Below are 18,026 nucleotides of genomic sequence, written 5' to 3'. Positions count from 1 at the left end.
GTGGAAGTGGAAGGCCAATGCGGATATGGGTCGTGTCGCCTATCTTGCTAATAGTCGGGAGCACGAAATTATGAACATCAAATTCCTTCTTGAACCATGGAGCATATGCTTTTAGCCACTCGTGCTCGAACTCGTGATAGACGGTCTTGCACGAGAGGATAAGGCCGTGGTAGCTATGAAGTTCGTGCGAAGAAGGTATGCGTTGGGCGACGAAGACCTTCCTTATATGGTTCACGTAGGGAGGAAACTCGGAGTAGGGGTTTTCTGTAGGCCAGGCCATTGCAGGAATTGAGGTAATGATGTAGGCGTAGATCTGGAGGCGAAGTTCTGTAGGGAGATCGAGGAAACCCGCAGTCGTAGTCTTTGAGGAAGTCATCCTCGGAGTTGACAAGATGTTTGTTTTGAAGTTGAAGCAGGCCGAGTGCGAGTTCGAGCTAGAGAGAGAGAGCCGAGTAGAGCCCTTAGCTGTATTTTAGAGATGTAGGCGTGCTGTGCACGGACGCGGTAAATACCGGGAGGCGTACCCGAGGCGCATACTCAACACTGACAGGGACCCAAAACCTCCAAAGTTTGCTTGTAGTCCTCAGTACTCGGGGTTCGAAACTACTTTCGACATGCGGCGGATGCCCGGTAAACTGCTACATCTCCTCATCCCTCTCTTGCATCTCCTCTCTTTCAATCACCTCAGCCATCCGTTCCCTAACACTCTCATCTTTATCCCAGACCTTCCATCCCATGTGTGGTTTAATCTCGTTGGGTTTCTTATCCGGAGGAGGCATCTTCGAAAACGGACACTCGGGCTCGTCTTCGTCGTACAAAAAGGCATCAACCTCGTCATCCACAACCTGTGAGTACTGACCGGACAGGGGTGCTGCGATCCTAAAACTCGGTTTACTGATATCCTTGGTATCGCGGTAATGCTTCCTGAGCTTATGGAAAAGCCAAGGGAATCCATACTGCGGTGGTATGCGCTGGAAACAATGATACAAAGTGACGTGCTGTAAGTTTACCGATGATGTGAAGAGGTCGAGCAAGTCCTGTGGGGATAGCTTGATGTTCCGCAAGGTGAGTGTTTTTAACTGCGGTCTCAACGCCTCTGGGATAGGATTGAACTGCAGAAACCGGCGCAGAGTTCGAGCTGATCTCTTATCGTTGAGACTCAGGTCGAGATGCTCGAGGTATCGCAATTCCGCCAATAAAGACTGGAGATTGGTCAAGCTCTCTTCGTCGTACAGATAATCATTCGAAGGAGTGACTGTCAACTTGACGTGTTTCAGAGGTGTTCTCCGAAACATTTGCTTGGTGATTTGGTAGTTGTGCGAAGCAGCTTTGGCAATAAAGCAGTGGTGGTAATGTCTCGCTTGGTGTTCTGATTCAACGATGAACTCTTCTATCCGCGGATTTGGCATGGCGAGGATCGCAGCAACTACGACGCCATAACCTCTGGGTAACGATTCTCCATTATCCTTCGGCTTGGCGGCACGTGAGGACCACTGATCGTATATACGCTCTGCCTCTTGAGGGGGTCGTAGCCATGGCCAGATAGTTGGTTTGCGGAAGCCCATAGGCAGTGAACGATGATACGGCGTGTTGTACCGAGGCGATACATTCCATGCAGGCCACACGTCGATTGTGGCCGTGATCCTTTTTACGCTTGGAAGGCTGGCTAGTGCTTCATGTAATGCAGATACATCGACCTGCTGTTCCACAAGTTCCTGTTCTTGACGATACAACTCCTGGTATAGCGCATAGCTGTCTTCAATGCTCATCATTGTGGCATTTCTAGCCAGAATGTCTCTTGAGAAGTGGTCGTCATATCGCAAGAGGATGCCCTTTGCGATCTCGGTCAGCCGACCATCCTCGATCAGGTCTGCCACCGACAATGATCGATGCTCGGGGTTTTCATCGCCGTAGAGCTCCATGGCCTCCTCGAGACGGCTTTCAATCGCCCTGGTAACTTCTCTTTCGTCGGCGAGAACAGCTTGGCGGAATTCATCCAAAGTTGAATACTCATTGAGCAAGGCATCATCCCAGACGATCTCGAGCACACGGTTTTTGTACGTTGGGTGAGCCATGATCTGATGCAGATAGTCCAGATTAGCTCGATTAGGCGAGACATAGACGCGATCTATACGCAGATACACGCTGGCCGCCAAATGCTTGCTCGTGAGCCGCAGTCGCTTGATGTCGAGCTTTGAGATGTGCTGGCAGACGATTTCGAGAAGTTCCGATGGCAAGTCCGTGATGGTCTTCCTGTTCTGGGCCCCGCTCCCGAAGGCCTCGGGGAATTCATCGCCAAACAGGCCTTCCATAAAGCTCACGGACGGAACAATGCTCGCACTCAATGCCGAAACAGTGGAAACCCTACGCTTTGAGACGCCAGCCCGAATAGACAAGCTAGGCTTGCGGCGTCGGGTCTTGGCAGGCCTTATCTGGAGGTTTGTGAACATCGCATTGGTATGTATATATGATTTGATGGACGCGGTTTCCAGATAGTAAACACAGGCGGGTGCCGGGAGCTGGTTTGTTGTGGCGGTATGTAGGCCTCCTGCTAGGCTATGTTGCACGTACAACGTTTGAGCGTAGGCTGCGTATGTAGGCGTCTGGAATCGTGTGTAAAGAAACAAATATGTTTAGATGAGGTAGCGAAACTGATTAGTTGATGTTCAAAATACGGTGTCGAAGGACAAAGGTTCATGCTAAGGGTGCTGAAACGCCAGCGCTTGCAGCGCTACCAATGCAAGGCTACTTGCTACACCATTTGAGGACAGCTGAGCGGCCATCATAGGCATATATCGTGTCGCACATGTGACACTGCTAGATGCGATAAATGAACACCTAATGAGTCGCATACATGAGACGCGTTCATAGACGGTACGGAAGAACAGTCAATTGTGATCGCGGAAGCCGCAACGTGCCCGCGTGCCTTCGCTTACAGCGTGGTGGAGAGCTGCCCGCAGTAGGGTGGGTCCGCCCAAGTTAACGTCAAACCTTTACAAACGACATCACAGACAGCTTCGAGGACATGACATGTAACCAGGTCTTCTCATTGTATGAAGTGCTTTCCAGCAACCTCAAAGAGTGCCCGAGAGCATACATAAGCGGGTACTGCCCTTCAGCAAGTACCCCACGAACGGTTCCACGACGCATCCACCGCTCGATACCCGCAACCAGTAAACCGCCTACCTACGCAGGCCTACAGTATACCAGACACGCCATCGCGGCAGATGCGCTCGCTCTTCCCATATCGATATGAAGATTGACCAGCACCCGAGTTATCCGTACCCCGCACATACCAGCGCCGAAGCACGGAAGTATGACTGAGGCTGTGTGTAGAAGTCGACGTCAGGGAAGGGGGCGAGTCGTTCATCTAGGAACCCTCCTCGCCTTCGGCCTTGTTCTTCTTCTTCTTCTTGCTTGAGCCGAAGTCATTCTTTACTGTAGGAACGGCCGACTGGTGGACGATGAAGCGGGTGTAGCACTCTTCTGGGTCCCACTCAAAGCCCATGAGGTATGGCTTCTCGAACTCGTCGTCTGCCTATAGGAGGGTTAGCTATGCTTTGGCACCAAGATCAAAGTACGCGGTATAGAGGAACAGCGACAACGATGCTCGATGGTAAGATCCAATGACAAGGGACACTTACGCGCTTCTTGAACTGCTTGTGGATGGCATCTAGTGCGTCCTTGATGGTTACACCTTTCATGTTCCGTGCGGTAACTTCTAATCCTAGCGGGAAGTGTAGGGCGATGGACTTGAGCTTGGGCTCGGTGAGTGGCATCTTCAAGACTGACGGGTCTTCGACGGTGCTCGGCGACTTGTTGAGCTTCCTGGAAGTACTGCATTAGCACGGTCAAGATATTGGGGCTGCCGGAGCTATCCGGACGACGACGAGCTGGTCTGCATCATGGTCGGATGGCTCGCAACAACGCGATGAGGGCAATCACTTACCAGTTCAGCTTCTGGGTTTCGAGTGCGATCTCGATCTTCTTGCCTTCCTTCTCTGAGGTTCTGTCAGCCCCGCCCGCTGCTCACGCACGACCCCTCATTTGGGCTATCGTCACAAGAGGTACTCACCTAGATCCTCGATGCGGTAGACATCAGCAGCCATGGAGCTGACTCTGCGGTGGCCCTTCTTAGCGGCGCCATCTTGGTGATCGGTCAAAGAGTCGACCTTCTGGAGCGTGTTTTCTGTCTCTGCGGCCATTGTGGTAGGATGCAGTTGCAGTCAAGCTACTGGAAGATTGAAGGGGTTGTAGATGATGAAAGAGCTTGGGAAGCTGTAGAAGGGTTGCCTGGAGCTGTGGATGTGATGTGAGATACGAAAGCACAGTGGAGGCTGTGAGGAAGGAGAGGAAACGAGGGAGGGCGCAGCTTATGAGGGGCTCAGTCTCTCGCCGGCAGGCACAGGAGACGGTCACTTGATCGATCACCACATTGTGGTCCAATCCAATCGGCGTGAGACGTGAATGGTCGGGCCAATGCGGGGAAGGGGAGCATCACCCAGAATGCGGGGAAGGAGCAAACCAACGGTGGAGGCCTGCGTGTCCATCCAACATTGTTGGCCGAAAGAGCTCGAGATAGGGTGGAAGCTAGCAATTGAGCCTCGTTATTCGCACTTTGACCTTCCCAAGTATCTATTGCCGTTATGTTGTTGCTCCGGAGCATCAGGCACGGTGGTGAGATAGATCGCGTGACCGACGTCATTGGCCGCTCGGCGCTGGACAAAGCGCGCATCGACGCGTATCATCTCAGCTCCGGGCCCTAATGCGGTCCGAGTGAATCAGAGATCCACTTGATTACTGCAAGGGCTCAAGGTCCACGCGGAGATGCATGTCAGCGTTCTACTGGACTGTCCACTTTCGCGAGATGATCTGGGCTGCCTAGGTACCTAGGTATCCATATGGACTTTGTAATTACTCACTTGGAAAAGCAATATAGATGCATGATGACTTCGCATTTGACACCGCAACATTGATTGATATATCGCTTGTTGGCTCCGACCGCTATTATCGATGTTATTGTATGATTTGCCTATGAATGCCCAACAATTCTAACGGGCTCGTATAGCTCCTCGAGGTACTTCTCCTCCTCCTCAGTCAACTCCTTGCCCCTCGCTGCAAGCGCTTCATCCATCCTGTCTGTGCTGGAGAAGCCGATGATGGGACTTGCGACACGCTTGTTGATCCATGCGAGGGCAACGTGGCTCATTTTCCAGTCATGCTTCTTCGCGATCTCTTCAACGCGAGCAATGATCTTCTTGTCAAGTTCAGTGTTACCAGAGGTTTGGTTACCGGCCTTCTGTTCGCCTTCTGAGCGAGTAGTCGAGCCGAATGCAGAGGGAGGGCGTGCGAGATGGCCACGGCAAAGAGGTGCCCACTATAAAGCTGTTAGCAAAGAATGACTTTGTAGTCAGAAGGGAAGCATACTGGGATCAGACCAACGCCAGTGTCATTGCAGAACCGGTTCATCTCGCGCTCTTCCTCGCGGTAGAGCAGGTTGTAGTGGTTCTGCATGCTGATGAACTTCGTCCAGCCGTTCTTTTCAGCAGTGAACTGCATTTGCGCAAACTGCACTGCCCACATGGAGCTGGCACCAATGTATCGAACTTTACCACTCTTGACCAGATCATGCAGCGCCTCCATCGTCTCCTCCAGAGGCGTGTTCGGGTCGAAGCGGTGGATCTGCAGAAGATCGATATAGTCCATGTCAAGACGCTTGAGCGACGCATTGACAGCGTTGAAGATGGCCTGTCGTGAGAGCCCACCTTGGTTTACATAGTCTTTCAACTGAGGCAGCTCTTTGCCGTACTGGATGGTTCGTAGACCGGGGTCCTCGCCAACGTAGCCAAAGCATTTGGTGAGAATTACGAGCTTATCGCGAGGTAGGTTGTACTTCTTGATGGCCTTGCCAACCAGTTCCTCAGATACACCGTTGGAGTAAACATTGGCTTTATAAGCTGTCAGTAACTGTTGCAAATACATGGCTGCTCTATCAGTCTTACCGGTGTCCCAAGTTGTCAGACCGCGATCGTATGCAGCCTTCAGCAGCGGTAGCGACTCTTCCTCTTCGATGACCCAGGGCTGCCATTTGGAACTTCCAATGCTCATAGCACCCAAGATGGGTACCGAGACCTTGAGACCGCTCTTTCCCAAGCGCTTATATTCAGCCCTGGACTCCTTGAGGAGCCCTTCAATATCGAGCTTGTCCGCCATGGTCGCAAATCAGTAGATCGGTTGCGGATTGGTGTTTAGTGGGGTCCTTGATGTTTCGCAGGGCTGTGGTGGGGCAAGCAACTGAGGTGTGAATAAACCAACAGCTGTATGGGCGACACGGTGCTCATATATTTCGCCATGACGGCACTTTCGCCGTGCCTGCACCACCTGCTTTCCAATCGAGGTTACAATGAGCTGTCATTGTCGGGCTTTGCGGCGATAGCCTCATCATTGTCCCGGTGGTAGATATTACAACGAACAACGATGCGGGGTTCAGGCACGACGAGCCGCCATGGATACGTCATGTGGAAATCCCACATCCGCGGACAGTCCAGCCGCCAAAAGAGGCAGGAGGCGTCTCTTCGTGCATGGATAGAGATGGAACCGAATGATCATCAGATTCATCCTTACTCGTAATGTGATCTCATTCATAGTGTGCTAGGCTGGACTCCTCAGGCACGGGCTCACACCATGCAACATCACCAAAGGCCAAGAAGCAGTCGCAGTTGTGTTGAAGTGAGTTTAGATCGTTCATGTCTCTTGGCAAGTACTGATCTTATTGACCTCTCATCACCTCACACTTCATCGTGAATGTGCCGGCGCGATTCCATCAAGTCATGGTGGTATTGTTTGAACATCGTTTTTGATCTTAGACCCCCAGGCGCCAACCGCATATGATGCAGAGAAGTTCATAGATGCTCATTGCCCGTAAAGAAACCCGTACTCCCCAGAACCGTTTACGCGTCCTCAACGATGTTGCCGCGCTCCGACACGTACAGACCGTCCAAGAACTTTCGGATATCCTTGTTGCGGACCTTGCAGATTTGCTGGATATCGGCGGCACCTTGGGAGACGTCCTCGAGCGACTGGGTGGTGGTTAGCATTGCTTCATTCCATGTTGCGCGGCGGTCCTTACGTTTCCGGACAGCTCGAGCTGATCCTTCTGGTTCTTTGATGCCTCAACCTCAACACCGGGCCTCATGACGACCCTTCGTACGAGCTTCTCGCCGATGAAGTTCCTGATCTCAACCTCCCAGCAGTCGGTCTCCTTGTTCTTGTCCAGGTTGACGTTGATGGGGAAACTGGACATGGTGTTAGTCATGTTCAACGATGTGCAAACGCCCGCCACGAGCATGAGCCAATCTGGCGCGCCCAGCGCTCTGGCGTCAGCCTCTCGGAGAGCGCTGAAAGTCGTGTCGGATGGAACATGCTCTACGGCGGGTTCGGGAGAGATGTGCAATGGGTGCGACATACTGGGCATATACGTAACGCATCTTGTACTTGTAACCCTTGGTGACACCGATGATCAAATTGTTCTACTCCAGTCAGCCCAGTCCTTCCTTCCTTGCCAGTATAGACTCGAGGGTGCGCGCGACGTACAATCAGGGTGCGGACAGTGCGGAGGGTGGCGACGCTCTTGCGGGAACCGTGGTGGAGCTCGATCTTGATGAGGTTCTTCTTGGGCTGTTCCAGTCTTAGCATATGCCCCCGATGCGATGTGTGTGTTCCAAACGTACGTGCGTGAAGCTGACCGCCAAGTGACCGAGAGACTTTGTGAGCTTGCCCTGTGGAGTGTAAGAATCGGTTCGAGAATCGTAGAGGCTATTGCGGGCGGCTTACGCGAGGGCCTGTTGGATATGTCAGTGTTGTTTCTCTAGGGGTCCTCTACCATGCGCACTCACCCTCAACGAGAACATTTCTGTTCTTGATCTGGACCTTGACGCCCTCGGGGATCTCGAGCTCTTCCTCAGAGTGGCTGTTGCGCAAACGTCAGCATTGGCTCCGGAATTTGATGTTTGTTGGCGGAGAAATTCGGTATGGAGGCGTCCATTGACCGTTCGGAGGCAGGGAAAAACGTGCGATGCGGCGGCTTGGGAGTCGTGATCGAGGGATAGACGTACATGTACTTCATCTTGACGGTTGCTGCGGGTTAGCGGTGTTGTCGAGAAGCTGAGGTCGAATTGTCGAAATTGTGTGGGAGGCAGCGCGGACAAAACGATAGCCGAGCCACCGCTCTAGCCCGCTTTTGTGCGCACTAGTGCCGCCGTCTTCCTCGTCATGTCGAGGAACACCAACTTCGCGCTTCTGACGAGTTGCGACTTTTGCTACTGCGATACCGAATTCGAAATGGCAGACGCAAACCCACACATTGCGCAGACGCTGCTGCATCGCGCATTTTCTCCTTCAACTGCAGAATCACACTACCACGAGCGCGTCATAAAGCGCCCCCTCCACGTTCGCGCAACCTCGCCTACGCCGTCTGCACGCGCAGTCCGCCGCCGCGCTCTCAACGAGCGCAAACAAGCCGCCAGGAAGCGCAGCAAGAACCAGCCCCGTCCGCTATCCGCTGCGAAGAAACGTGCATTGTGCCTGAACGAGATACCCAAGGAGCAACAGAAGTATGCCATCTACGACGGATTACACAATTTGTGGGTGGGATACATGCGGGAGGTGCTAGGCCTGAACGATGCTGCGAGGAATGTGCTTGTCACGCCAAACGCAAGTGGGCAACTGCTTGCGACTGCCGACATGCACGGTGCGCTTGTGAGTGTGGTGAGAAGCCGCTGCGTGAGCCGCGTAGGCTTGGAGGGCATCATCGTCCGTGATACGAGATTTACATTCGAGATCATCACGAAGAATAACGCTGTGAAATGTAAGTCCTGTAGGCTAGACTCAGGTAAGTGGTAAGTATCTGACAATCTCAGCTATACCCAAGGAACACACTATCATTCGCTTTGAGTTGCCGCTTCCGGTCGAAGAAGGAAAGGAGCCCATGAAGCCACTGGTCTTTGAGCTCAACGCCGAACAATTCCAGACAAGAGCGGCTGATCGCGCGAACAAGAAGTTCAGGATGCACTACCAGCCCGACATATGAAGAGAGCAAGTAACCATTTGGTGAATATTCCGATACAAACCTAGAGACGAGACCGAGGATCTACGACTCCTTGGAGCTCATGAGTCGACCAACAGCCTTACCGGCCATGTAGCCACTCCAGCACGAGGTTCAGAGAATAACCAACAAGCGGCCTGCACCAGCAGTGCATGTCGTTGTGCGAGATGTGCTTCGAAACGAAGGAGACGCTGGGCGGCAAGAGGACTGGCAAGGAAGCACACGTCTATCAACACAGATATGGCGAAGAGCAGCAAGTCGAAAGACACAGTCAAAGTGGGCATGCAATTATGTCATTGAGTATGGTATCATCCCAGTGGCGCTTCAAAGCGCCTCCCGCTAAATGCAATGGTATCATGAACAAACAATCTCTTCATCCGCGTTTCAAAATCTTACACGTTCGTCGCGACCCTTCCAGACTGGAAGTCTTCGGGCTTGAAATCTCTCAGCTCGGTCTCCCGTCCACTACTACCACCGTTCATCGAACTGATCTCATCCTTCTCTTTAACAGCCCTGCCCTTGTCCAGTCTGCATCCTGTATAGCTTCTCGGCAGATAACGACCTGGATGCCACACAGCGAACACGACTAGTACAGCAAGTATGGGCGCGGCATCGAAGACCCAGAAGCACCATTCGTGACTCTGCAGATATGCTAGCCCGTAGTTGCGATCGTGTGGTATCTCGATGGTTCGATAGAATGCCCGGCAGGCGATGAGGACTGAGGAGAGGTTGATGGTATACCCCAATTTCCGCCAAAGGTGCAAATCTCCAAGGTCGTGTGCAGCCCAATGCCGGCTGATGTAAAAGTACCGCATGCTGATGATGGAGAAACTGAGGAAACAGAGCAGTTGCATCACCAGACCCATGATGAGGATGATCCGACCAGGCAGCGCTTTCCGTTCAGAAGCAGCAATGGTCCGGTTTCCTTGCGTGTCCTCATCATACTGCCGACTAATTTGACTCGCGCCGACGAGTTGGACGAGGAAACTGAGGAGGTCGAAACAGACAAAGTTGGCGGTAATCCACCTAGGGAAGCACCACAGCGTTTTGAAGTTGAGCGCGTGGGTTGGGCAAGAAAACCATACTACGCGACTGAATGCCGTGTAGCATGCCGCAGCCAGGAAGCTGGGGGCGAGCAAGATCATGAGCCATGAGGCGAGGAAGGGCGACTCTCTATGCTCGTCGTAGGCAGATACTAAGCGGCATATGAAGCCCAGATCGAGCATGATAATGGCGATGATGGCCGCCCAGAAGAAGTACGCCTTGTGGCGGACATATTGGTAAATCGAGTATGTGGAAAGTAACAGGACGACAATCGCGCCTGTTATAGCCAGGGGGTAAGAAGGGTCGTAGATGTAAGGGTTCAGGAAATTTTGGCCTGCGATGTGGTCAGCGACGATGTTGCGTTGCTGAGTAGTAGCAGACGGGGACGAACATACCAACTTGAGCCCGATTTGGCAACCCCATACTCGATCGCGCGTCTAAGACTGCGCTCACGACGTGCATCTTAGCAGACATATCCCGCTCCGCACAGGTCCACCTGTTTAAATCTCCGAGCGTAGTCGTTCGTCGATCACGGCAGCCCCAGTAGTCGTAATGGTCGCTCTTTCGCAAATGCCGATGGCGCGTCGCTCATGTCCCAGTCGCGGTCGCAGTGATGGTAACGCCACAACGTCGTGGTACAGCAACCTCGTCGCAAAAGGGCATGCTCGAACACCAGGGAAAAGAGCCAGCGGAGAAGCGACCCAGATAACAAAAGGCGGCGGTAACGCACGTTTTACCCAAGCCACGCCCGCCTGCGTTCTCCGCTTGCTAAGAGCACTCAAGGCCTTGGCGGTCCCTGGCCCTTTCCACTCCGCACGCACTGCGCGTCTCCTTTCCTCCAGCTCCCACGTCCCCAGTCCGTCTCACATGTGCTGGCTAGGTAGGGCCGGGTAACCCGCGACACTTACGTCTTTAATGCGAGACGGGAGACGGATAAGGCGGGTATACACACCATGCAACGCAGTGCCGCGGGCACTACTGCTACCGACCCAGGCACATCTCCCTTTGATATTAACTCGGTACACACACGTAGTCGTACCTCGCTCTTTCACGGTTGCACCCTCGAACGAAAGGCCCGGGAGCAAGCACACGCGTCAGGAATTACCACCTGATCCGCCGGCGTGGCCTTGGCAAACCAACGAAAGTCATGGCGTGTGTCGCTGCCAAGGTGTTGGCAATGAGGCCGCTCGCCGAAGTAGCCGCACGCCGGGACTTCGCGTCTTACCAGACCCTACGGCGTGGTGTTGAGGCGTCGTCCAAGTGTCTTTGTGGTGTATAGTCGTCGCGGCCAAGTAATATCCCGATGCAAACGTGAGCCGTGGCATTTCTTCGTTGCGCGATATTATCGGCGGATCGTTCGGCCTTGGGCTACGTGCCTGGTTTCTGTGTTGTGGTGTTGTCCTGGCTAAAGGCCAGCGAGTACGTTCTTGTGAAACTGAGGCGTCCAGGTGTGGCGCAGGCACGCCAAACATGGGGACAGGCGCGTCCCTGTGGCCTGCGCAAACGCAGAATGCACTACCTTTCGCGATGAACGCCACTTGTTTAGGATCGAGAAAGTTCTAGGCGTGTAGCCTAAGTTTATTGAGATGCACTGTATCTTGTCACCGATTTCACGATAGATTACGTATTATGAGGGAACCTTGGCAAAACTGGAGAAACATCGTGAATTTCCCCCTTGAGATCTTAGTTTTCGAGCCAAACCTTGAATCACCCTAAGCAGCTGGGTACAAGACCCGACCAAAGTATCTCGAACTACCGTTTCATCACATCATCTCCACGAGAATTTATCGGCTTGCCTTCGCCTACCCGTCTACTCATCGTCAAACTCGTCGTCGGAAGCGATCTTATCCGCACTCTCCTTGTTCGAGCCATCAATCTCAGCCTCGTCCTCGTCATCATCGAGACCCATGCCCTTCTTCAACCAGCGCACTTCCTTGGGCTTCCGCTCCATCCAGAGCTCGTTCGGGATCCAGGTATAGAAGCTGCACATGGTCTCCTTGATGTCGTCGAGAATGGTCATGCCGCCGGTGAGGTGCATGATGTTGGCGTCCATCTTCAGACCCACGAAACAGTCCTTGATGATGTCTTCCTCGATCCAGAATTCGTACTCTTTGCCGTCGCCAGCTTTGCGCGGCTTGCCGTTGGGATACTTGCTGTTGTCCTTGGGTAGGTCCCACTCATCACAGTCATCCGTGTACCAGGTCTTGCACAGGAGCTTGCCGAGAGGTTCAAGCTGGCCGAGCTTATGTTTGAAGAGCTTGCTCTGCTCTGCATATGCGGACTTCGTGTCGTCGTCAGGGAGCTGGACGGCGGTGACCTCAAGATAGGCAGTCTCTTTGCTGAGAACCTGCAGATCTCCAGACTCGAACATATCGTACTGCGCATCCGAGCCCAGAACCGCGATGCCAGTACCGAACTTGACCCTGGCCTCTTCCTTCCGGATACCGATCTCGGAAACAGTCAGGCCTTCCTTCTTGAGGTCCTCAGCCCACGACTTGTCGCCAGTATATATGTCGGCCTGAGCGCCACCGAAGACAACGCTAGCGGACTTGTTGAAGTCTCCGGGTAGGGCAAGACCTACGGAGTTGACCTTGGGAAGCTCCCGCTCGGCCTGGTCACAGATTTGGAGCGCAGTGGCAAGCTGTTCGTCGAACTCGGGGCAGACACGGTGAAAGCGAAGATATCTGAAGAAAGAGCGGGGCACTTGACAAGCGTTGTTGATGGCGTGCGAAGCATAGCCGTAGTGGGCAGGGTACCAAGATGATCTGTCATAGTCAACATCGCGTCAGGCAAGGTTGGGGTGGTGGGCTTACAGGAAAGCTTTGCAGACACCTACAAAGTCAACAACCCACCGCTTCTCATCGGACCGGTCCCAGGGTACGTTGTGGATGGCGAGGGCCCTCGCAATCTCCTCAGCACCCATGTCCTTCATGTCGTGCTTGGAGATTCCTTGGTACTGGCGAGGACCGGACTCTACTCCACCAAAGCGCATGAGCTTGTTGAAGACATGTGCGTACATCTCATGCATGCGACGCTTTTGCTTGAAGCGCTGGATGGCAATCTCGATGCGCTCAACGAACGACTTATCTGGAGCGTACATTTCCTCTTCCTCGGCGGCTTCGTCAGGAGTGAGAGTAGGCTCCATGTACGCCTTTTCAAACCTGGTAGCCTTCAGCATGTTCTTGGACACTCCTTCAGGGTGCTTGATCTTGGCCTGAGGGAGTAGTGGTACTGGGTACTGGGCGGGCTGCTGAGCTTTGGCCTTCCGTGATCCTGGGGCATAGGCGATGTCCTTATCGTCGTCGGCATCGAAGTAATCTGGATCCAGAATGCACTTCCCGGTTAGGGGAACCTTGCGCTTGATGGTCTTTCCGTCAGCAGAGACTTCCAAGAAGGCGCTCAGTCGAAGAGCCGCAGAAACTAGGGACTTGGGCTTGTATTTTCGCATCTTTTGAAAACCACAGATGCGACTGACGGAGACGGGGATGTTCTCACGCCCACCACAGCACTGTAACATGTGTTTGTCGGTAGGGAGATTTTCATCGGAAAAGTAGAACTCCACCTTGAAGAACGATTAGTTGATCTGAAAAGCTTACCGCGAGACTGGGGACTGGTAAATGTACTTGACGACGGATCTCTGCCCCATCTGTGTGGTCCAGCACAGTGCTGGTGACTTGAGAAGTGGCAGTGATGTTGGTGGAGGCTCCATTGGGAGGTCCTGCGCCAACAGTAGGTGCTGTCATTGCGGTTGCCATGTTTGCTACTCTCTGTATTGAGGATTGGGAATATTAGAAGCGGACTGAAAAAGCCTTGGGGTTATAGAGGGTGATGTAGAGAGGATGAGCATACGAAGTCGGCGCGCTAGTGAGGCAGCGGCAAACGATGCTTCGCGGGTGAGTGCGTTAGCCCTGGGGGTGAGAGAGCGCGACTACCTCATACTGGCGGCCGTAGCTTCCTAATTCAAACTTTTCGTTCATGCAAACGCCTCATACGGTGAGTGCATCGCCAACGATTTGATGGACGCGGGCAGCACCACGGTGAGATGCCGACTTGTTTTGTTGCGACGCATGCTACATTTCCTCGGGCCTGCTGCTACGAGAGCTGAGCGAGATCATATCTGCAATATAATTCCAGATCCTGCCCGGCAATAGAGTCGTGTAGAAGATGTACACTCATGCTACTAGATGATATCAAGCACACGAATAATGAATTTGGTGATGACAGCATTGGCTGACTCGTGACGGAGGACCCTGAAACACCCGTGGGGCCAGCCCGCCATGTATCTTCCACCTAAACACTAACCACGAGTACAATCACACTGATATCCCGACCAAACCCTCCATACAGACCAAGAAACATGGCCTCCAAACAATATGACGCGTCGAAACTCGTAGCATATGGTAGTGCTGCTGCTGGCCAGTAAGTCTCCACTGGCTGCCTGTCAGCCTCGTGTACCAGACTAACACAACACCAGCGACGGCGTGCTCAGCGACCCATCCGGCGGCGTAGTAGTAAAACCATGCACCCTCGCTGAAATTGACTTCTACGAATCCCTCGCCGACCATCCAGACCTCGCGCGCCATCTCCCCACCTTCATGGGCCAGCTCTCCCTCTCAGCCGACCAGACCGCCGCTACCGAGTCCGTCGAAAGCGGCACCATACAAACGGCCGATGGTTCAATCGAGCGCCTGCATGGCAAGAAGCTCGCGACCGATCTTCACATAGTACTAGAGAACATTACACACGGCTTCAAGAAGCCGAATGTTCTGGATCTGAAGCTTGGCGCGCAGTTGTGGGACGAGGCTGCAAAGCCGGAAAAGAGAGCGCGGCTAGATGCTGTGAGCAAAGAGACTACAAGCGGCAGCCTGGGTTTCCGGATAGCAGGCATGCGCACATACAAGGGAGCTGAGGTACCTGAGGTTCCGGAAGATCTCAAGGAGTATGTTGAGACGGATAAGGAGGGAGGCTACTGGGTGTACAACAAGATGTATGGACGCAAATTTAGCGCCGAGGATGTCAGCGAGGGCTTCACAGACTACATCTTTCCCGGCGCCAAGTCAGAAGCAGAGCTTGACCGGGCGAGGGAAGTGCTCGCTTACTTTTTGGGTGAGGTCAAGGACATTCAAGAGGTCTTCGAAAGCAAAGAGAGCAGGATGTACAGCGCAAGCATACTATTGGTTTATGAGGGTGATGTAGACGAGTACGCAAACACCAAGCAGAAGCTACGTTCCGCGCATCCCGAAGACGAGGATGAGGACGACGAGGAGACTGTGCCCAAGCTGGCCGAAGTCAAGATGATTGACTTTGCACATGCGACGTGGACACCAGGGCAAGGGCCGGATGAGAACGCGTTGCAGGGTATGAGGAGCACGGCAAAGATATTGAAGGAGTTGTTGGACAAGGCGCAACACGACTAGTTCATCTGTTGGGAACCCAGAATCTAGACGATGTATACCCAGAAGCACAGCTTAATACTATTACCGAGTCTAACTATTCCCTAGTATTGTATCATCCCAATTTCCGACTCCTCCCATCAGTGACTCAAAAAATGCTGCGTCTACACCTTGAAGCGCCCAATCGTCCGTTCCGGCAGCCCACCCTGGATAATAATGCGACGTGTCGAAGATATCATCAGAAAGTGCTAGCGATGGCTGCATCGACTGAGGGTGCTGCGTGCCAGGCTCTGGTACCAGCAGGTTGGATGACGGATTGCCGTTAATATCCTGACCGAAGGGAGAGATGTTGTCATCGACACCCACTGGGTTCAAAGAAGAGGGCACATCAAGCATTGCCGCAGTAGAAGTCTGGGAACCTGGCCATTGCTTGGTGATGCCGTTCGCACCAATCTTGATGATGCCAAAATATGGAATCGAGAGCTGAAACTGTTCGCCGCAGCCCTCTTCAAGCCGATTCACTGTGCTCTCGCTGCTGTGACTGAATCCACGCGCGGCGTCACTTTCGATCAGCAGCAGGTTGCGAAGTTGTTCAGCGCTCTTGCCCGTGAGTGGATCGTTCGTCTGTGTCTCGACGAGTTCCAGCTTTTCGACAAGTTGCTCCACCATCGCGCGATCACCAGGTCGCTGGTGAACTAGAAAACTTTGATCCTTCCAGCGCCTGCTGTCTATGTGCGCGATCAGTATTGTCATACCCGCCATTAGCGCGAAGAAGTCGGCTGTATGACACGATTGGGTGGAGATTGGCCGGAAGTTGTGGAACGCGACGAATCTTGTGAGAATCTCTCGGGCCGCGTTGATGCAGGTGATCTTGGCATACATGTGGAAGTCAGATCCTGTGGCGCAGCGTATGAGGAAAGGCAGATGGAGAAGATGAAGCAGGTTGTACTGGTAGATCTGACTTCGAAGCCGCATTAGTTCCTCAAAAGTTTCTTTCGCATTTGGCTGGAGACCAGTGAAACTGGGCGCGAGCCAGTATTTGTCTGGAACTAATGCCGCGACGTTCTGGAGGTCGCGGTCTATTTTACGGGTAGCCTCGATATTCTGGTGTGGATCTCCTCGGTTGCGGTCAACGATACCAGCCGCAATGAGCGTATGTGCTCGATCGATCTGGCAGCTTACACTGGTCCCAGGACTGGAGTTCTCCACGCTCATCTTTTGGCCCCCATGAGGTAGGCCAAGCATCAGGCTAAGATAGCTGTCCATATGAACAATCCGAAACCAAAGGAACTTAGGATCCACCCTGTGCTTGCTCTCCAGATACTTGACTGGCGGAGGGTTAGACGTATCCAGTCTCATCAGCTGCGCAAACACCATGGCTCTTCTGAAAGCGATCCAAGCTCGTCGAAGGTTGCCGGCGTTAGATTGGAAGGTGGCTTCGTAAACGATACATTCTAGTCCTTCGATGCAGCCTATTAGATGGTCTTTGGTGACGACCATACGAACGACTGTTTCCACCAAGCGAGTGGCAAGGACGCCTGGATCCCCCGAGATGCAGTCGCCCTTGTTGCACCGAAAGTACTGTAGCATGAGGGCGAGGATGAGCATATGCCTTGCGATCAGAACCGGAGGTGTACGCGAACTGTCAGGAATTGTAGCCAGATCGTCGGCAATGTCCAATGATTCGTTTTGTGAGTGGTCGATGGATGTCGTGAGACATTGGTAGCTGTACAAGGTTGCGTTGCGATCGGTCTTGCACAAGAGCTCCAGATCTTGTTGCGGTGGATACGCTCGACGTAGGGCGGACGATATACTCTCGCCGTCTTCAGTTTGTAGAAGAGGTTGTTCCGGTGTCAGTGCGGCTGAGCTAGGGGTTGGAAGTTGCACATGGCTGATTGTGGCGTCGTCTCCTGGATGTTCCGATCGCGCAAGCAATGCTTCTGCCCTTTGCAAGCGTTGGAGAAGCTGCTCATATGGAATATCAGGAGGATTGGCGATATTGTTTGAGCCTCTACTAGGATGCAGCAGTGACACTTCTTGACTGCTATCGTTGCGTCCAAGGAATTCCTCTTCCGGCTCATTTTGGAGAACGCATGGCACCTTCCGACGGCGACATGCGACACATATGGTGTCAGACGTCGCATCGAATGTGCATCTGACCTTCCGCTTCTTGCAATGCCAGCAGCTTGTTGTTCCTTTCCGAAGTTTGCGCCGTTTGCTGTGAGGCTCGAAGTTGGTGGTGTCGGCGTCATTGACGGATGATCCCGGTGAGCCTTCCATGGCTGGTGACAGTAGCCTGAGTTGAGGGCACGGTGCCTCCTCTCGAGCAAAGCGACCAAACGTGTGGCACGCTTGGGTCTAGTGAACTTGTTGCTGGCATCGTATCATAAACAGATGCGATGATGGTGACATAGGGAGAAGTTAGTAACTTAGGGGCGAAAGGGGAAGAGTGAGGGCAATCACCGAGACGTCGGCGGAAGGTACTC

The 18,026-nt window shown here is 53.2% G+C and overlaps 9 protein-coding genes across 9 annotated transcripts; 2 read left to right on the top strand and 7 right to left on the bottom strand.

Moving 5' to 3' along the window:
* Nucleotides 1-638: 638 nt before the first annotated feature.
* Nucleotides 639-2,450, bottom strand: J4E79_001288 (uncharacterized protein; the record flags this gene model as incomplete). The annotated part of the gene is made up of 1 exon (XM_049350198.1): nt 639-2,450. The coding sequence occupies one exon, from the start codon at nt 2,448-2,450 to the stop codon at nt 639-641; it is 1,812 nt and encodes a 603-aa protein (XP_049215357.1).
* Nucleotides 2,451-3,370: 920 nt separating this feature from the next.
* J4E79_001287 (uncharacterized protein) lies at nt 3,371-4,205 on the bottom strand (the record flags this gene model as incomplete). Its single annotated transcript, XM_049350197.1, has 4 exons — nt 3,371-3,538; nt 3,645-3,828; nt 3,950-4,001; nt 4,076-4,205. 4 exons carry the CDS (start codon nt 4,203-4,205, stop codon nt 3,371-3,373), a joined length of 534 nt encoding a protein of 177 aa, XP_049215356.1.
* An 827-nt stretch (nt 4,206-5,032) lies between these two features.
* Nucleotides 5,033-6,213, bottom strand: J4E79_001286 (uncharacterized protein; the record flags this gene model as incomplete). Its single annotated transcript, XM_049350196.1, has 3 exons — nt 5,033-5,377; nt 5,428-5,948; nt 6,003-6,213. 3 exons carry the CDS (start codon nt 6,211-6,213, stop codon nt 5,033-5,035), a joined length of 1,077 nt encoding a protein of 358 aa, XP_049215355.1.
* Nucleotides 6,214-6,950: 737 nt separating this feature from the next.
* RPL9B (60S ribosomal protein L9B) lies at nt 6,951-8,125 on the bottom strand (the record flags this gene model as incomplete). The annotated part of the gene is made up of 8 exons (XM_049350195.1): nt 6,951-7,079; nt 7,130-7,295; nt 7,468-7,529; nt 7,594-7,677; nt 7,731-7,778; nt 7,834-7,841; nt 7,896-7,969; nt 8,115-8,125. The coding sequence occupies 8 exons, from the start codon at nt 8,123-8,125 to the stop codon at nt 6,951-6,953; spliced, it is 582 nt and encodes a 193-aa protein (XP_049215354.1).
* A 146-nt stretch (nt 8,126-8,271) lies between these two features.
* Nucleotides 8,272-9,088, top strand: J4E79_001284 (uncharacterized protein; the record flags this gene model as incomplete). The annotated part of the gene is made up of 2 exons (XM_049350194.1): nt 8,272-8,866; nt 8,919-9,088. 2 exons carry the CDS (start codon nt 8,272-8,274, stop codon nt 9,086-9,088), a joined length of 765 nt encoding a protein of 254 aa, XP_049215353.1.
* A 407-nt stretch (nt 9,089-9,495) lies between these two features.
* On the bottom strand, nt 9,496-10,609 carry J4E79_001283 (uncharacterized protein; the record flags this gene model as incomplete). Its single annotated transcript, XM_049350193.1, has 2 exons — nt 9,496-10,481; nt 10,543-10,609. The coding sequence occupies 2 exons, from the start codon at nt 10,607-10,609 to the stop codon at nt 9,496-9,498; spliced, it is 1,053 nt and encodes a 350-aa protein (XP_049215352.1).
* A 1,348-nt stretch (nt 10,610-11,957) lies between these two features.
* Nucleotides 11,958-13,902, bottom strand: J4E79_001282 (uncharacterized protein; the record flags this gene model as incomplete). The annotated part of the gene is made up of 3 exons (XM_049350192.1): nt 11,958-12,912; nt 12,961-13,709; nt 13,771-13,902. 3 exons carry the CDS (start codon nt 13,900-13,902, stop codon nt 11,958-11,960), a joined length of 1,836 nt encoding a protein of 611 aa, XP_049215351.1.
* Nucleotides 13,903-14,504: 602 nt separating this feature from the next.
* J4E79_001281 (uncharacterized protein) lies at nt 14,505-15,564 on the top strand (the record flags this gene model as incomplete). The annotated part of the gene is made up of 2 exons (XM_049350191.1): nt 14,505-14,566; nt 14,622-15,564. The coding sequence occupies 2 exons, from the start codon at nt 14,505-14,507 to the stop codon at nt 15,562-15,564; spliced, it is 1,005 nt and encodes a 334-aa protein (XP_049215350.1).
* A 69-nt stretch (nt 15,565-15,633) lies between these two features.
* On the bottom strand, nt 15,634-17,820 carry J4E79_001280 (uncharacterized protein; the record flags this gene model as incomplete). The annotated part of the gene is made up of 1 exon (XM_049350190.1): nt 15,634-17,820. The coding sequence occupies one exon, from the start codon at nt 17,818-17,820 to the stop codon at nt 15,634-15,636; it is 2,187 nt and encodes a 728-aa protein (XP_049215349.1).
* Nucleotides 17,821-18,026: the final 206 nt, after the last annotated feature.

The sequence above is a fragment of the Alternaria viburni genome (assembly GCF_023758015.1).
Source record: "Alternaria viburni strain BMP 2772 chromosome Unknown scaffold_2, whole genome shotgun sequence".
In the NCBI taxonomy this organism is placed as follows: domain Eukaryota; kingdom Fungi; phylum Ascomycota; class Dothideomycetes; order Pleosporales; family Pleosporaceae; genus Alternaria; species Alternaria viburni.
This window is presented reverse-complemented; position numbering and strand designations above follow the sequence as displayed.